The 14,383-nt window shown below is 40.8% G+C and overlaps 1 protein-coding gene across 4 annotated transcripts in view; it reads right to left on the reverse strand.

The window, feature by feature from the left end:
* Positions 1–3,462: 3,462 nt before the first annotated feature.
* The window catches only part of LOC308078757 (patatin-like phospholipase domain-containing protein 7), a 51,003-nt gene continuing 40,082 nt past the window's right edge, over positions 3,463–14,383 (reverse strand). For 3 of the 4 annotated variants that reach the window (XM_080420094.1, XM_080420095.1, XM_080420097.1), the window contains 4 exons: positions 13,233–13,352; positions 12,449–12,533; positions 8,556–8,671; positions 3,463–6,159 (listed from right to left, as the gene is read on the reverse strand). In XM_080420094.1, the coding sequence (XP_080276220.1) occupies positions 6,016–6,159; positions 8,556–8,671; positions 12,449–12,533; positions 13,233–13,352 (465 nt within the window). In that variant the 3' untranslated portion in view covers positions 3,463–6,015. The remainder of the gene's footprint in view (positions 6,160–8,555; positions 8,672–12,448; positions 12,534–13,232; positions 13,353–14,383) is intronic. The other variant, XM_080420096.1, reaches the window with a different exon arrangement.

The raw sequence follows: 14,383 nt of genomic DNA on the forward strand, positions 1-14,383 counted from the left end.
GTGCATGATGGGTACTTTTACTTTTTGTACTTTCAGTACATTTTGAAACCAATACTTTCTGTACTTTTACTCAAGCAAATTCTGAATACCAGACTTGTACTTGTAAACAGAGTATTTCTGCATTGTAGTATTGATACTTTTACTTAAGTAAAGAATGAGAGTACTGTATGCGGTATGCCAACACTTGTTTCTAGGGGCTTCCGGGCATTTGAGTAGTCCATGCATAATATTTACTACTTAGTCAGCTGTCAGACTAGGTATGGTTTGTGCCTACCGGTTTACTGGTCATCATGGCGTACTGATCCGATGTCGGTCTGACTCTCGGGCAGTGCTCTCTTCCTCATCCAAAGCTCCTTAGCAGTTAATTGCATTTGTCAGGCCGACAGACAGGCATTATCTCTGGAGAACATGCATGATTCAGACTTTTCATATTCCAGTCCGATTGTCTATGATTGCCTTACAAAGTTTCCAGGTGGGGCCCGTTTTACAAAAACTAGCAAAAATAATGAATGAAGTTCATGTTCTGTATCTACAACTATTTATTCCTTGTATCTTCCATAGACATCTAATTAATAATAGCCTATGCCTAGTACAGTACAATAATGACCGATTTGCTGCACCTGTGTCTTCTCCCGGAGTGACGCCATATGTAGCAAGTGTCGAGTCTAACATTTTTCAGGTGACAAGCCTATCCACACACAGTGTTTTTACAAGTGGTTTTAAATGACGAACTGAAGATCTATCATGGATTGAAATGTTTAATGAATAAACAATCCAATTATTCCCCTGCCAAGACATTTATAGCCCATGCATAGCCTCTTTCTTTATCTCAGTCTCTCACACTCACTCACACACACACACACACACACACACACACACACACACACCCCTACTTTACATAATTATCTACTGTGGGTAGATATGTAAATCTCCCACAGCAATTCGCAGGGAATGGATTTTTACTGAACATGAACTCTGTCAAGAGCCTTGTTGCTTTGGGGCATACAATAAACCAAATTAAATTGACCAAACTGTTCCAAAATAAGGTATCCATCTGAAACATTTTATAAACTATCGTTACAAAATGGACAAATGATGGTAGCCTGCTACATTCGAAAGGCTGGTAGATAACTACCTAGCTCTGGTCCATAGCGTTAGTTCTCCACACTATGGACCAGAGCTAGGCCCTACCTTGTTGACACCCATATGCGGTTCTAAATAAATATCGGATATGGAGAATGAACTCTGTTTGATGTTGAATTTCTGTCGTTTCCGTGAGTAGTTTATCAACACTGTACAGGTCCACACATTTGTGTATGGGAGCTGTCTGTTCTATTTCTACATTCATACGTCAGAGGGGCATTCAAACACCTGAAATAGCCTGACCCACTTGTATTTAAGCCCTTTTTTGTCCCGAATCCATGAAAGCCAGGAGACATGTGGACAATAACGCAAGAGGGTGTAAAAAAAAAGGGGTAACATATAGTAGACAGATAGGAGTGGTTCTGGTCCCTCATGCTTGATCTATATGAATCAAACTCTCCGTCAGATTAAGGCCAACCACCTCCCCATGTTCCCTCGGTCCGTACCTCATCTTTTCCATGAGTGCCACACAGTCTACAAATCCTTTACTACCAGCCAAAGAACTTCAGTTCTGTTCCCTCATTCACAGAGAACGCTCCCCTTCCATCCTTATTATTTTCCAAGCTCCTGCTCATTTATCCGTCATCTTGTAGTCTTCTTTTCAGTTTTTCCTGTCTTTCTTGTCATGCATCTTGTCATGTCTTGCTCAACATAATTGGCAACATTTCTCTCCATTTTCTGTCCCACATTTCTTGCTGCCCCCTCCTCATTAATTAGCTGATGAAGATTCTTGTTCCCAGGGGAAAGTAGGAGGTGGGAAAAAGCTCATTATGGGATGCATCAGTAAAGTTTGAATAAGCCCAAGTTATACTTACTTGCGAGCCGATGTTGCACAACAAAAGTAGTCGATCTTACAAGCTCACAACGCGCCACAGCGCAAGCTTGTAGATTGTAGCTTGTAGCTATTTTCAGTGTGCGACACCAGCACGTGAATAAAGGCCAGACCACATCAAAGCAACTAGTCACAACTCCTTGCAACAAAACTGTTTTAAGGCCAGTCCACACCAATGAAACTCCTTGCAACATGCAACTACTTGCAACCATTATCCCCAATGGCACTTGGCCCAGTTCAGGCTGGCAGCCCAAATCTGATTTCCTGTTCAGATTGAAGTCGGATTGGTTTGATGCAGTCTGGAATGTGAGTCAATGTGTTTTTTGCTGTTCAGACTACGGTACATAAAAACAATGCGATTCCAATCTGGATAGGGCACACATCAGATTTGGGCTGCCAGTCTGAACAGGGCTGAATCATGCATTAATCAACCCTGTGTGTGTTTTTGTATGTCTATAGGTGCTATATCTAACCCTCCACAAGGTCCATCACATTCTTGAACAATTTGCATGTTTGTCTCTCTACTATGATAAACGACCTCACCGTACCATATTTCTCTCCCTATGCCACTCTCTCACAGATTACTATGATACAGTATGAAGCGCCGATTATGATGATAGTCAAGTGAGATAACGCTAAAGAAATATGAGGAAGAGGAGACGGGCAAGTGAAATCACGTGCGAGTGAATTACAGCACATGATCTGTTTTGTCGTGCAAGACTGAAACTGTGAAAATAAGTTTGGTTAGAAGAGTGACTGGCTTCACAAAAAATGTCTTGAAGGATAACCATCATTTCTGATTTGAAGCCATCGTAATTTAGATTAAATACTTGTTCATTCTAGACAGGCACAGTTGCTAAATAGTTAGAAAAATAAAAGGACTATAACCATAGGCTCCAGTTACAGCAAGTTCACAAGAGGACTCAGATAAGATGGCTGCCACTATGGTATCATTCTGGAAACGGGATGGTTAAATGACATGTCACCTCTATGGTTTCATCTCTTCCTCATCTATTGTACACCAAAATGTAATGAACATGTTTTTTTCCACCCTTATAGGTTGTGGGTCTATGCTCTTTCAATTTTACTTCAGTCACAGTATACATACCAGGATTTGTCTCATCAACATGGCATGTGATTTAGAGTCAGAGGCTGCAGCAGCATAAAGCAGAGTGACACACTGCTGAATTCTTTCATTAAAGAAAAACTTCAGGATTCATTATGTCTTGGCTCAGATTTTCAGTGTCGTTACTCATTCAACTCGTTCCAATCCAAGGCCTGCCACGGCTGTGTACTGTATGTCATTCTCAAATGCAAGCCATTTTCCTGTCGCTGATCAAACCAAATGAACAGAACGAATAAAACGAATTGTTTCACTCCACTTATTAACAGAAAGGAAAGCTAAGGAGAAATGAAACCTGATCACAATGTCTATAAATTATAGAAAACCATATTTAGAATATCCAGGGGGTAATTTATTAGTAATTTATTAGTAACAAGTGTTGAAAACAGGATTATCAAAAACATTCATCTTAAAATAACATATAGAGAAATCAGTGTTACACATGTGGGTCATTGGTCAACTATTCTTTACGATATGGGCCATTGAAGGCACAATGATTGTAGCATTTCTTCTTATGAGGTTCTCTTATACCAAGTTCATGGCGTAATTCCATGCATTACATAAGCGCTTCATCCATTATGACTTCATTTAGTGAAGTAGCATAGTCATTCTACCACAGTGACTCCATTTACTCATTGTGCTTTGTAGCTGGACATGACTCAAATCCATACACAGTAGGGGTGTGACGATACACATATTCATATTGAACTATTCGGTACAAGGCTTTTGGTTCGGCATGTACTACAAATCAAACTAAGTTTACCCCTTTTTTCCTTCTTTTTACTTCACTGTGCCCAACTAGACACTCTCTTTCTTCCGAAAGAGTCCTCTCAACTGCTCCTTCACAAGCCCATTAAAAACGGAATCGTTTTTGCTTGAATTTGTTTATAGTATAATTAGTTAATAGGCCTACTACATTAAAAACAATTTAAGGATCTGTTTGTTTTATATGCTGGCAAGAAGGGTCATGTATGGCTCCATCATTTTCAAAGAAAACCACACACACAGTCACACACACACACACAGTCACACACGAAAGGAAAATTCCCTGGCATTTCCACTCTTTTGCTATAATGGAAATATACCGAACCCCGACACCACTGTACCGAACCGTGAAGTTTGTGAACCGTCACTCCCATACACAATGATCACACATTATTAACCTTACTGACAGTAAAAGTCTTCATCAAACACCACCACCTCAACTGGTACAATACACTGCAACACCTTCCATAAAGCCTTATTTATGCTTCAGCCATAGTGTTGTGCCACATGTCACTTGGACTGCTTTTCTTTTCCCTCTTCGATCGACACATCAAATTACATTTTAGCGCGGAAGCATCAATCATGCTAAACTCACACATTCTGCACCATAGCTCAACTTGCAAAAAATCCTCATGGGATCTCCATGTCGTCGCCCACAGGATTCAACCATCAACATAAAGTAACTACAGGTAATACGACATCAATATTAGCAGTTAAGGCTGTCGCTTCGTACAATGCAGCCTGAGGCACACTGTATCTAATGAGAAACAAGAGATTGTTATAAAAATATTATATTTGCATTGATAGGCTTAGTTGAGTGTGAGTATGTCAGTCTGTGATAAAGAGATGGGCAAGTTAATCAAGGCTATATAACAGTTAGTACTCCAAGTCCAATCATGCATGTTACAATGTGCTGCTGTAGTGATTGTCCAGCTGTCTAGGATTGTGCCTGTGCATAAATGCTATACCAACTGGGGCTTAGGTTGGATTTACATTGCTGGCTCAAATACGATTAATCTTTCTTGTACATCATGCATGCAAGCATCAAAGTATATCCTTTTAACTGAATGGTAAAGATAAACATACATGTGGAAATGTTTTTTTTTCTCTCCCCCATTTAGATTGAAAGAATGACATTTATCCAACAAAAAGTATCCAAAGTAGCCAATCTGTGCCACATACTGTACATGAGAACAATCCGATTTGAGTCTTGTTGATTGATTACGCAGATTGAGTATGTTAGAATGTGGTCCTGTGAATAATTGGCCAGCTGTCCTGGCACAGCTGCCTCTGCATGAATTCTTCAGAAAAATTTGGAATTCAGAGTTCACAAAGCAGATCTCCACTGTCTGCTGCTCAGTCTGTGTCCGATACATTCAAGCTAGAAAACAGATGGGGAAATGATCTTTTACCACCCCAGAGGAAAACCAGGGCTTCATGCTGCATCTCTGACACATGGTGCATGACAACAGTGTGTCAATAGCCATTACTGTAGGCTACTGTAATCTTGTAGGCCAGATTCTGAGGAATGAACTGTGAGTTTGTTTGTAGAGTTGTCTCTTCCCTCTGCATAATGAACCACCATAAACAAGTGTGCACATGATATTATAGGACTACTTTGCACCCCATTTAATCAAACCTTAACCTCTGCTGTCACCTACCCTTCATGTTACACCTCAATACGAAGACTGAAGTTACCAGGGTAAATCAACATGGATCATAGATAGCGTTCACCTGGCTATATCTGGTGAAGTCTATTTAATGGGAGATTACAATTAACAACTGAAGCACGTAACAGATACTCTTATACAGAGTGACTGAAAAAGGAAATGGATTGTGTACACCTAGTGTATGATGTATGGTAACACCCTATAGACCTCCACTTCTGTCTCTCCCATGTATTCATGATTTGAATGCGTTGACAGGCAGCTGAACAGGTATAGACTAGGAATGCATTACAGGACTGACCCTGGCTGACTGTATTTTGCTGGAAGGCATTTACTTGTGTCAACTGGACAGCCTAAAGGGTGGGATAAAATGGTACATGAGATCGACTGGTGTCACGGGGAGAACCTGACAGGCTGATCTGAGACAGCCCAATTCAGCAATCTTCAGTGGATTTAGTTTCAATCACAGGCTCAGGGGTGGATCTTCACTTGTTTTCATGGATTTCAGGTGAGGGAGAGGGCAAGTTCAACTGAGCATGAGGGGCACCAGAGGAGGTGAAGGGGTTGCTCCCATTGCGGTTACTGAGAAGAGGAATATCCTGCTCATGTCTCATCTCCAACTCTTCATCCTGAGTATGACAGGGCAACATTGAATTAGAGGAAAAAAAGGAGTTGCAATGGCGTTGGCAATGCAGAATACATTGTAGACAACTGATCTGATGGGGTGGTAAGGTTAACCGTTTTTGTGGTTAAAATATATATATATAAGGTAATGCAGGATTTCCATTAAATGCATCAGTATTAAATTAAATGCATAAATATAAAAAATAATTGGAGACTACGGATGGAAATTTGCATTATTGCTAAATCCGGTAAATTTACATGATATCATGTATGTATTGTTCATTAATATGCGATGCCCAGTCCAAATAAACAATAAATAAAGTATAAAGTAAAACAAAATAATACAACTTTCACTAATGTGTTTTCTAATGAAAGCACCATTTAACAAACGAGGAGATTATGTTTTCACCCCTGTCCGTGTGTCTGTTGTCTGTCTGTGTGCACTGTGCAGCTACTCTCACAAACCACTAGACAGAATAGCATGCACTTGAATGCGCACCAGTAGGCCAAGGAAGACACTCCACACAACTATTTTCAAGTCAGCCTCAAGGTGGTGCTATATCAGGCTGCTTTATGTTTTGGCCTACAACTCTAGAATTGTAAGTCATACAATACTTTTTCCTTTTTTATAAAGATTTCCCTGCATTCCTTGGATCATGACGCAACTCCCCATAAAGCCCCTGGCGATTTTTGCCTAAATCGATTTTCTGCCATTTTGCATTCGTTTCTAAACACACGTTTTGCTACTACTCCTACGGGTTTTGTCCAAAACTCACACAAATCAGTACACATTATCTCTGGTGTCATGTGATCAACATGTATCATTCAAATGTCATATTCCATAAATGAACGCAGCATTTGAACTACCTCAAATTTGAATAACACATTGAGGGGCCTCTAAACCAGTGGTTCCCAAACTTTTAAACTCAAGACCGAGAGTCTCTTTGGGGTAACCGGAAGACTCGCCCCAAAACACGCTCGCCCCCATTTTTCTTCGAGGACCGCTCGCCCCCAGCGGTTCTTGTATTCTAGTTTCTATTATATTTGTTTTACTGAGGATAAGGTTAGAAATAAGTTAAGGGTTAGGCATAGTTTTACTACGGTTACATTTAGGAATAAGGTTAGGTTTAGGCATAGTTTACTGAGGTTACGTTTAGGAATACCTTTTGGCGTTCCGAGGTCGCCGGATTTGACCCGGGGTGAGCGTGTTTTGGGGCGAGTGTGTTTTGGGACGAGCGTTCTGATATTCCTCCCGAAACCCACACTAGTGAAAATAGCCGATCTATAAGCTCACAACGTATTTTTTTTCCCAAAGACTTTGAGTGAGGGACCCATTTCTTACCAAAAAATGCCATATATAACTTCTGCCCATATAAGTTGCACCATCGTAGAGATCATATTCCCCCGGCTCTCTCATGCTCAGACGCCTGCAACCCATGACTTATACACTGTGTGTGTGTGTGTGTGTATGTGTATGTGTATGTGTGTGTGTGTGTGTGTGTGTGAGTGTGTGTATGTAGATATACACACACAAAGATTTGAAAACAATATAACGTATTAATGAGAAGTGCTACCTTGAAGCTGAAAAATACATGTCCATTACAAGGGTCTGGTGTAAATGCGCCAACATGATTGCTGTTGTGCCTTGCCAAACAACCTCACGCATTTCAATGACTGAAATCCTAATCTCATTTACAAAACTGTGGTCCCGTTTATCCCAAGGTTATTCAGCTGTTGTTGCAAGCTTTGCATCTCATCTCATTAACAAAGGGTCACGTTGTTGAACTAGCTGACGGTCCTCATTCATATTAAAGCTTTTGTCAGAGCACTGTGGCTTGGACCCTTAAGTAAGTAAGTAGGTCGGGAGATGGCTTATTGTCGGTATCAGCCGAGTAACACGCGGGAGTCTGTCCCCGTAACTATGCGCTAGACCCCTGGGAGATGGATTGCTGAGGTGGAGCGCCACACCTATCCTCAGCTCCCAGTACTTACCGCACGACTTACCGCACCCAAGCCGTGCTACTCATGCGCTGAGTTGGCGGTGCCCGGGATCGAACCCATGACCTTGTGGTCTGAAGGCGAGAGCTCTACCGACTGAGCTACCCGGACACTACTATTGTTTGATAATAATGGAAGGAATTTAATTACTGTGTTGTACTTTTGTTCACACAAGTTATTCTGGATAAGCTTGTCAGCTACATGCCTACAGTACAATGTATACATTTACTTGAAATCACACTGCAACATTTTATAAAAGATTCAATCAATTTAAACAGAACAATTAGAGGCCTGTGACTTCTCACCGCATCCTAATCTGCCAATAGTGTCTGGAATGGTTAGTTAAGATCCTTAAGTTGTTTGAGTGCACCCTTAAGCCCCATTGAGTGGATATTCACCGCACCGTGTCAGCTGTCTCCTCTCCTTCAGTGTGCTCTCCATAGTGACTGTACTGCTCCATGTCGGACAAAGCGCTCTCCACTGCCTCCTCCTCATAGTCAGTATGGTAGTCTGACTCCTCTGATGGAGGGACAGGGTGGAGGACAGACAAGAGGAGTGGAACAGGGAGATGGTGATCAGTGAAGGGTGGAAGAGAGCAGGAGAGATGAGGAATGATGGCAGGTGTGCAGGTGGATGAGTGAGCGAGTGGGTCAAAGGGATGAGGGTGCAGAAAGTGGGAAGAAGCAGAACAGGGTGATGAGTGAGATATAAATAAGGGAGAAGGTAGAGAGAAGAATTGTGAGTGCAAGCACCCTGCTAAAAACAAACAAACACCGTAGATCCATATTATCCAGCTTTTAAATCCCAAACCCTGAAGTGGACTTAAAATGTAATTTGGCCATTGTGTTGATTTCCATCGACACAGAGTCTCATTCAAGTGATTGAAAAGCTTGAAACACAGTTCGACAATATGTGGCAACTAAACATTGGCTCTAAATGTCATTTCAAAATTAAATTGTTTCCGGAGCCAGTTATATTTTGAGTTATATTTTTAGCAGGAATGAGATTTGCAAAGGCCTCTTACTTTCTATGAGCATGTGAATGTATTTCCATCAGCTTGTTTCAATCAGTGTCTGTCCATAATTGAAATTGGGATTTCAGCAATCAATTTACTTCTCTCAACATTCACTCTACAATATAGTTGGACAATAGAAAATAAAAAGCCCATCTAACCAAAATAAACATATTTTATATAACTACGCAGCCTGAACATCTAGAGTTCAGGCCGCTACGCACCCTCACACCTACGTCGTTATTAATGGTATTTAAATCATTAAATGAATATTTAAAATCGGTTAATTCAACTTTATTATGCAAGTATAAAGACATTAAAATTCTATATACACATTGTGGCTGGTTGGTTAATAATGAATACATTATGTATTCTTCAACCAGGATTCATTGCAGGTAAGCCTTCAATACATGGCATGTTTTGCGAAAATATGAGCATATCACACCCATCCTCCTTTCACTACACTGGCGCACTGTCTCCTCCAGAAAATAATTATCTCCCTATTAACCCATTAAGACAGGAACGCATCGGTCATTTTAGATTTAACCACTTTAACCATTATTTTATACTTTGGCTATTCATTCATTTTTTTTTTAAGCGAACATCTTTCACTCAAATCTTTGCTTCTAGGGATTCTACAAATGTGTTCTTAATCAGTTTTTCAAACTTTTGCATGTCAAGGACCCCCATAATGATATGTATTTGGCTGCGGACCCCCATCTCAAAATATGTTGTTCCAGGGACCCCCCAGAAGCAAAGATTTGAATTAAAAATGTTTTGAGTATATATATATATATATATATATATATATATATATATCTCTATATCTATATCTATATCTATCTATCAGAGCACGTGAGCGGAGCGGAGCGGGTGGAAATGCCGCTCGGCGCTCCAGGGGGCTGGTTTCACGCTCGCTATTCGCTCACGTTGACTCCCCCCGCGCTCCACTCCCCGTCGCTCACGTTGATTTGCGCATCTCTCGCTCCATGCTCCGCTCAAACCGGGTCGCTCAACAGTAAAAAAAAAGAAAAGAAAGTAGAAATTGTAATGAAATCTCGGTGCACTGTGCACTGCTGGATGTCTGTGTGTCTCTGAGTCCGTGCGACCGGGCATGCTCAAACATTCGGTGCGCGGCCCCCGCCGGGGCGGCTTGGAGCGGCAGGCGGTCCTCGCTCTGAGTAGCGCTCCAACCTTTTTATAAACCAGCTCCGCGCTCACGTCAAAATCGTGTCGCTCCGCTCACATGCTCTGATATATGTACACACACAAAGATTTCCAGGGACCCCCCAGAAGCAAAGATTTGAATTAAAAATGATCGCTTTTAAGTATATATATATATATATATATATATATATATATATATATATATATATATATATATATATATATATATATATATATATATATATATATATATATATATATATACACAAAGATTTGCACACATTTTCACTTTTTTTCAAAAATTGCAGATCTACAAGCTCGTAGTGCGGCACTCGGTGCCGCTCAATGAGCTTGTAGATCTGCTATTTTTGAATAGCCAAAGAAATCTAAGATGACACAGATGCTTTCCCGGTCTCAACTCTTTCACTGCCAGATTAAATACATAAATGAATCACCCACTGCCAGCGATTTTTGGTTTTCCTAGTCAGGCCTAGTCACAGAATATTTATATCCAGTTCGATCGATTCCCTGACGGTTGCTAAACACGGAGGGTTTTACTGTGCTTCCGCGCGAGAAAAAAAAGTAATCGCGACCCCCGGTCGCTTGTTAAAGGCCGTTGACTATAGCTCGTCTCGTAAAAAATGCAGGGAGGAAAAAAGAAAAAAATACATTTCCCCAATTACGCTAAGCCGGAAGTCAATAGTGGTGGAGATCTTTCGATCACGTGATCTCCCGGATCTGTGTGACTTGAGGATGAAAATGGTCACTCGTGTGTTAGAGAACATCGCCATCTGGTGGAAAACCACTGAAAATGAAAAAGTCGTCTTTGGCAGTGAAAGAGTTAGTGGGTTAACCCAACAGTGAAGCCACGCTCCACAGCAATGCTCCTTCCGAACTACTCACCCTGCAAACTTCCATTCGCACCCTCTGTTCTGGAAACGCTAACATTCTACTGCACATCCCCCAAGGACAAAGTTCTGCACCTACAGGCCTGTCAGTTGTAACATAATTGCCTAATACATTTTTTTGTTGGGGAAAATAGCAGATCTACAAGCTCACAATGCGTCGCAAGCTTGTAGATCGACTATTTCCACTATTTGAATCGTTTTTTTAAAGTAAGCCATTAAATAATATGGCACTCATTTCTTTGTTATTTAAGTTATGTGACTTAAAGCCACAAATAAGTAACATTTTTATTCATATGTTCCCATGTTCAATTCCAAAAAACACAATTAAATCAATTAAACGTCAAGTAAAATGTAATGATGGGAACATATTACCTTTTTCCCACATCTCTGTAGACCAGTGGCTAATGGTTTTTGCAACACTGAAAATTTCAATATGCATTCGTCTTCGTAAAGAGGGGTTTACTGTATGCACAGCAATACTATAACGTCCCTCTGTGTAGTTCTTCTTACTTACACTGTCTGATCACGTACTACATTGATATTCTCAGTCACCTGACAAAGAATTACTCTTCCCGTTTTTCCTTACATATCGCACTAACGCACAAGCGTCACGGTCATTGAATGTTCGCTTTCAAACAATTTCCTACCCTATTTGCTGATGTCATTCCATAGATTGTCACTTTCCACATCTATATATTTTTTCCAACCAACTAATCCACAGGATACTTGAAAGTACAAGGTGGAATGCCAATTCGACAACGTTCGTGTGTGTGTGTGTGTGTGTGTGTGTGTGTGTGTGTGTGTGTGTGTGCAAACGTGGGAGTAGAAATGGATCCAGGTAATTTAGCTCAATATAAATATTACCTACCCCAGCTATGAGACTAATGGCTAGTCGAACAGAAGGAAACAGCCAGCCATTGTAACAGTTACTTCCCTATTAAGATAGATAAGATGAACCTTTATCGATCCCCAGAGGGAAATTCGGGAATAAAGCGTAGCACATTGGGCACCCGGATATTAAAACTGGAGCCAATTCACATCAGTCTACTTAAATACAGTGAACCCATATTTGAACCCATATTATAACATATTTCACTATTTTGCGAATAGGGTCAGTCAGTGTGAAGGATCTAACGTCCATAAACAGTTTGTGTGTGTGTGTGTGTGTGTGTGTGTGTGTGTGTGTGTGTGTGTGTGTGTATAACTTACCATCCACCAAGGTAGGTTTGGCAGGCTCAATGCGGGACACTATCTCTGCTAGGTCAGTGAACGAAGCATTGGGACATGTAATCACCTGCACACGTACAAACATGATTAAGTATGGTGTACAAAAATTACAGAGGCAGCATACTGTATACATCTGATGCTGCATCAAATGCCCCGCAAAAGCTTAAACTCCAATCTGTAACCTCATCTTATGCAGATGTTCCTTAACAGACATCGTCTTATCTCCACTATCATTTTCTCGCTTTTGTTTTTTAGTGTCTTCATGCTCTCTCCTTCGCTCCTCTCTCATGTTCTTCCCTTCCTTTTCTCCGACTCCTAAATTGTTTGTGTGATTATGGGTGTTTATTTTCTCTTGATCATGGGTATTCATACTGTCTTCCAACGGTCTTTCTGTCCTCCCTATACTGCCCCCCTTCTCTTGCTGCGGTGTTCTTCTGGAGTCAGGCAGCAATTAAAAAGTATTTGTGTACTCAAAATCATTGGATTGTGTAGCAGAGTAGATCAATACATACAGCTTATAGCAAGGACCCTCAAAAAATATAATTGGATAATAAATCATAAGTAAATCTAAGTTCACCAACTTGTTCATATTGCATTATGGCTGGTATTAACACATTCACTGCCAGACTTATTTCTGGCTGGGTGCACCCCACTGCCAGCGTTTTTTCGATTTTTCTAACCTTTTCAAGTGACTTGCCTGCCTCCTGTAATTCTGTGGCTTTGGTTTCATTTTCATTATCCTACACCACTCCCAACTCATGCTTACGTTGTTGTTGCTTTGTGTTTTGTGGAATTCCTCTTGGTGTCGGTCCTTCAACATTTTCTCCACCACACCGCTGCGACTCCAGACATCAAACACAGTCTTGCCATGCTGGTAGCCCACTTCCTGGATCACACACACAGATACACATGGCATGCTGTGTAAAACATAATTGTATATATACTTGGCTAACATAGACCACCAAGCTGATATGAATGGACACGTTTGTTCAGAAATCATACACTGAAATGATTAGCAGGTGATTGCTCAATAACGGTTGTAAAAAAAGTGGGGAAGAAGAAATCACTAGGAAGCCAAATAATACCCTGAATTAAGTGGTGCCAGGCACGATAAATCCTACCCCTAAGCATTTTAGGCAATCATCCATTTAAAAAACACAGCGACCATGAGTTTGACCTTTTGAGCTCACTCAAGGTCAAAGATCATGTTGCCAAATTAAAGACCATCATCCTTTTCGACTCTTTGGCCAAGTTGTCAACGACGGCCAAGGCCATCGTTGCCCTCAGTTTGGATTAGTGGCCTTGATGCCCCGCACACACGGTTCCAGCTGATTTCACCGTTTTCACCTCAGTGCTAATATTTTCCTTTGAACTTTTGAATACCAGTGTCTGTGGTAGAGATAAAACATTCTTATTCAACATCATCAAGTGAAACGCTGCACACACAACCAGTGGTAGGTTTAATTTCAAGCCAGCTTAAAATGCAGTGCGGAGGCCATGATGCAACGCTGTTTACAGTCGGAGAGAGCAAGAAAGATAAACGCTCGAGAGAGAGAGAGAAAGATCGCTGCAGTCTGTGTAACATTACAAGCTCAGTTAAGTGACACAAATTGTGTGGATGTCACAAGTGTGTTTGAGAGGGGACTAGGTCCATTCAGTACGCATTGTCAGACAATTATGGCACAGGGAAAAGCGGTTTGTATCCACCAAATAAACCACACAAAAGCCACTCAAAAATACACTTTACTTCAACATGTTCACATTCATAAAGGCAATACACTACAGTTTAACTTAACTACAACACTATGGTTTACTCCAGGACACGGTGTGTGTGTGTGTGCGCGCACATGTGTGTGTGTGTGTGTGTGTAATAGATTATTAAAAAGGAATAAAAAATGGATGACAATTGATAACATT

Source organism: Gymnoscopelus braueri (genome assembly GCF_963280865.1).
Source record: "Gymnoscopelus braueri genome assembly, chromosome: 22".
Classification (NCBI taxonomy): Eukaryota; Metazoa; Chordata; class Actinopteri; order Myctophiformes; family Myctophidae; genus Gymnoscopelus; species Gymnoscopelus braueri.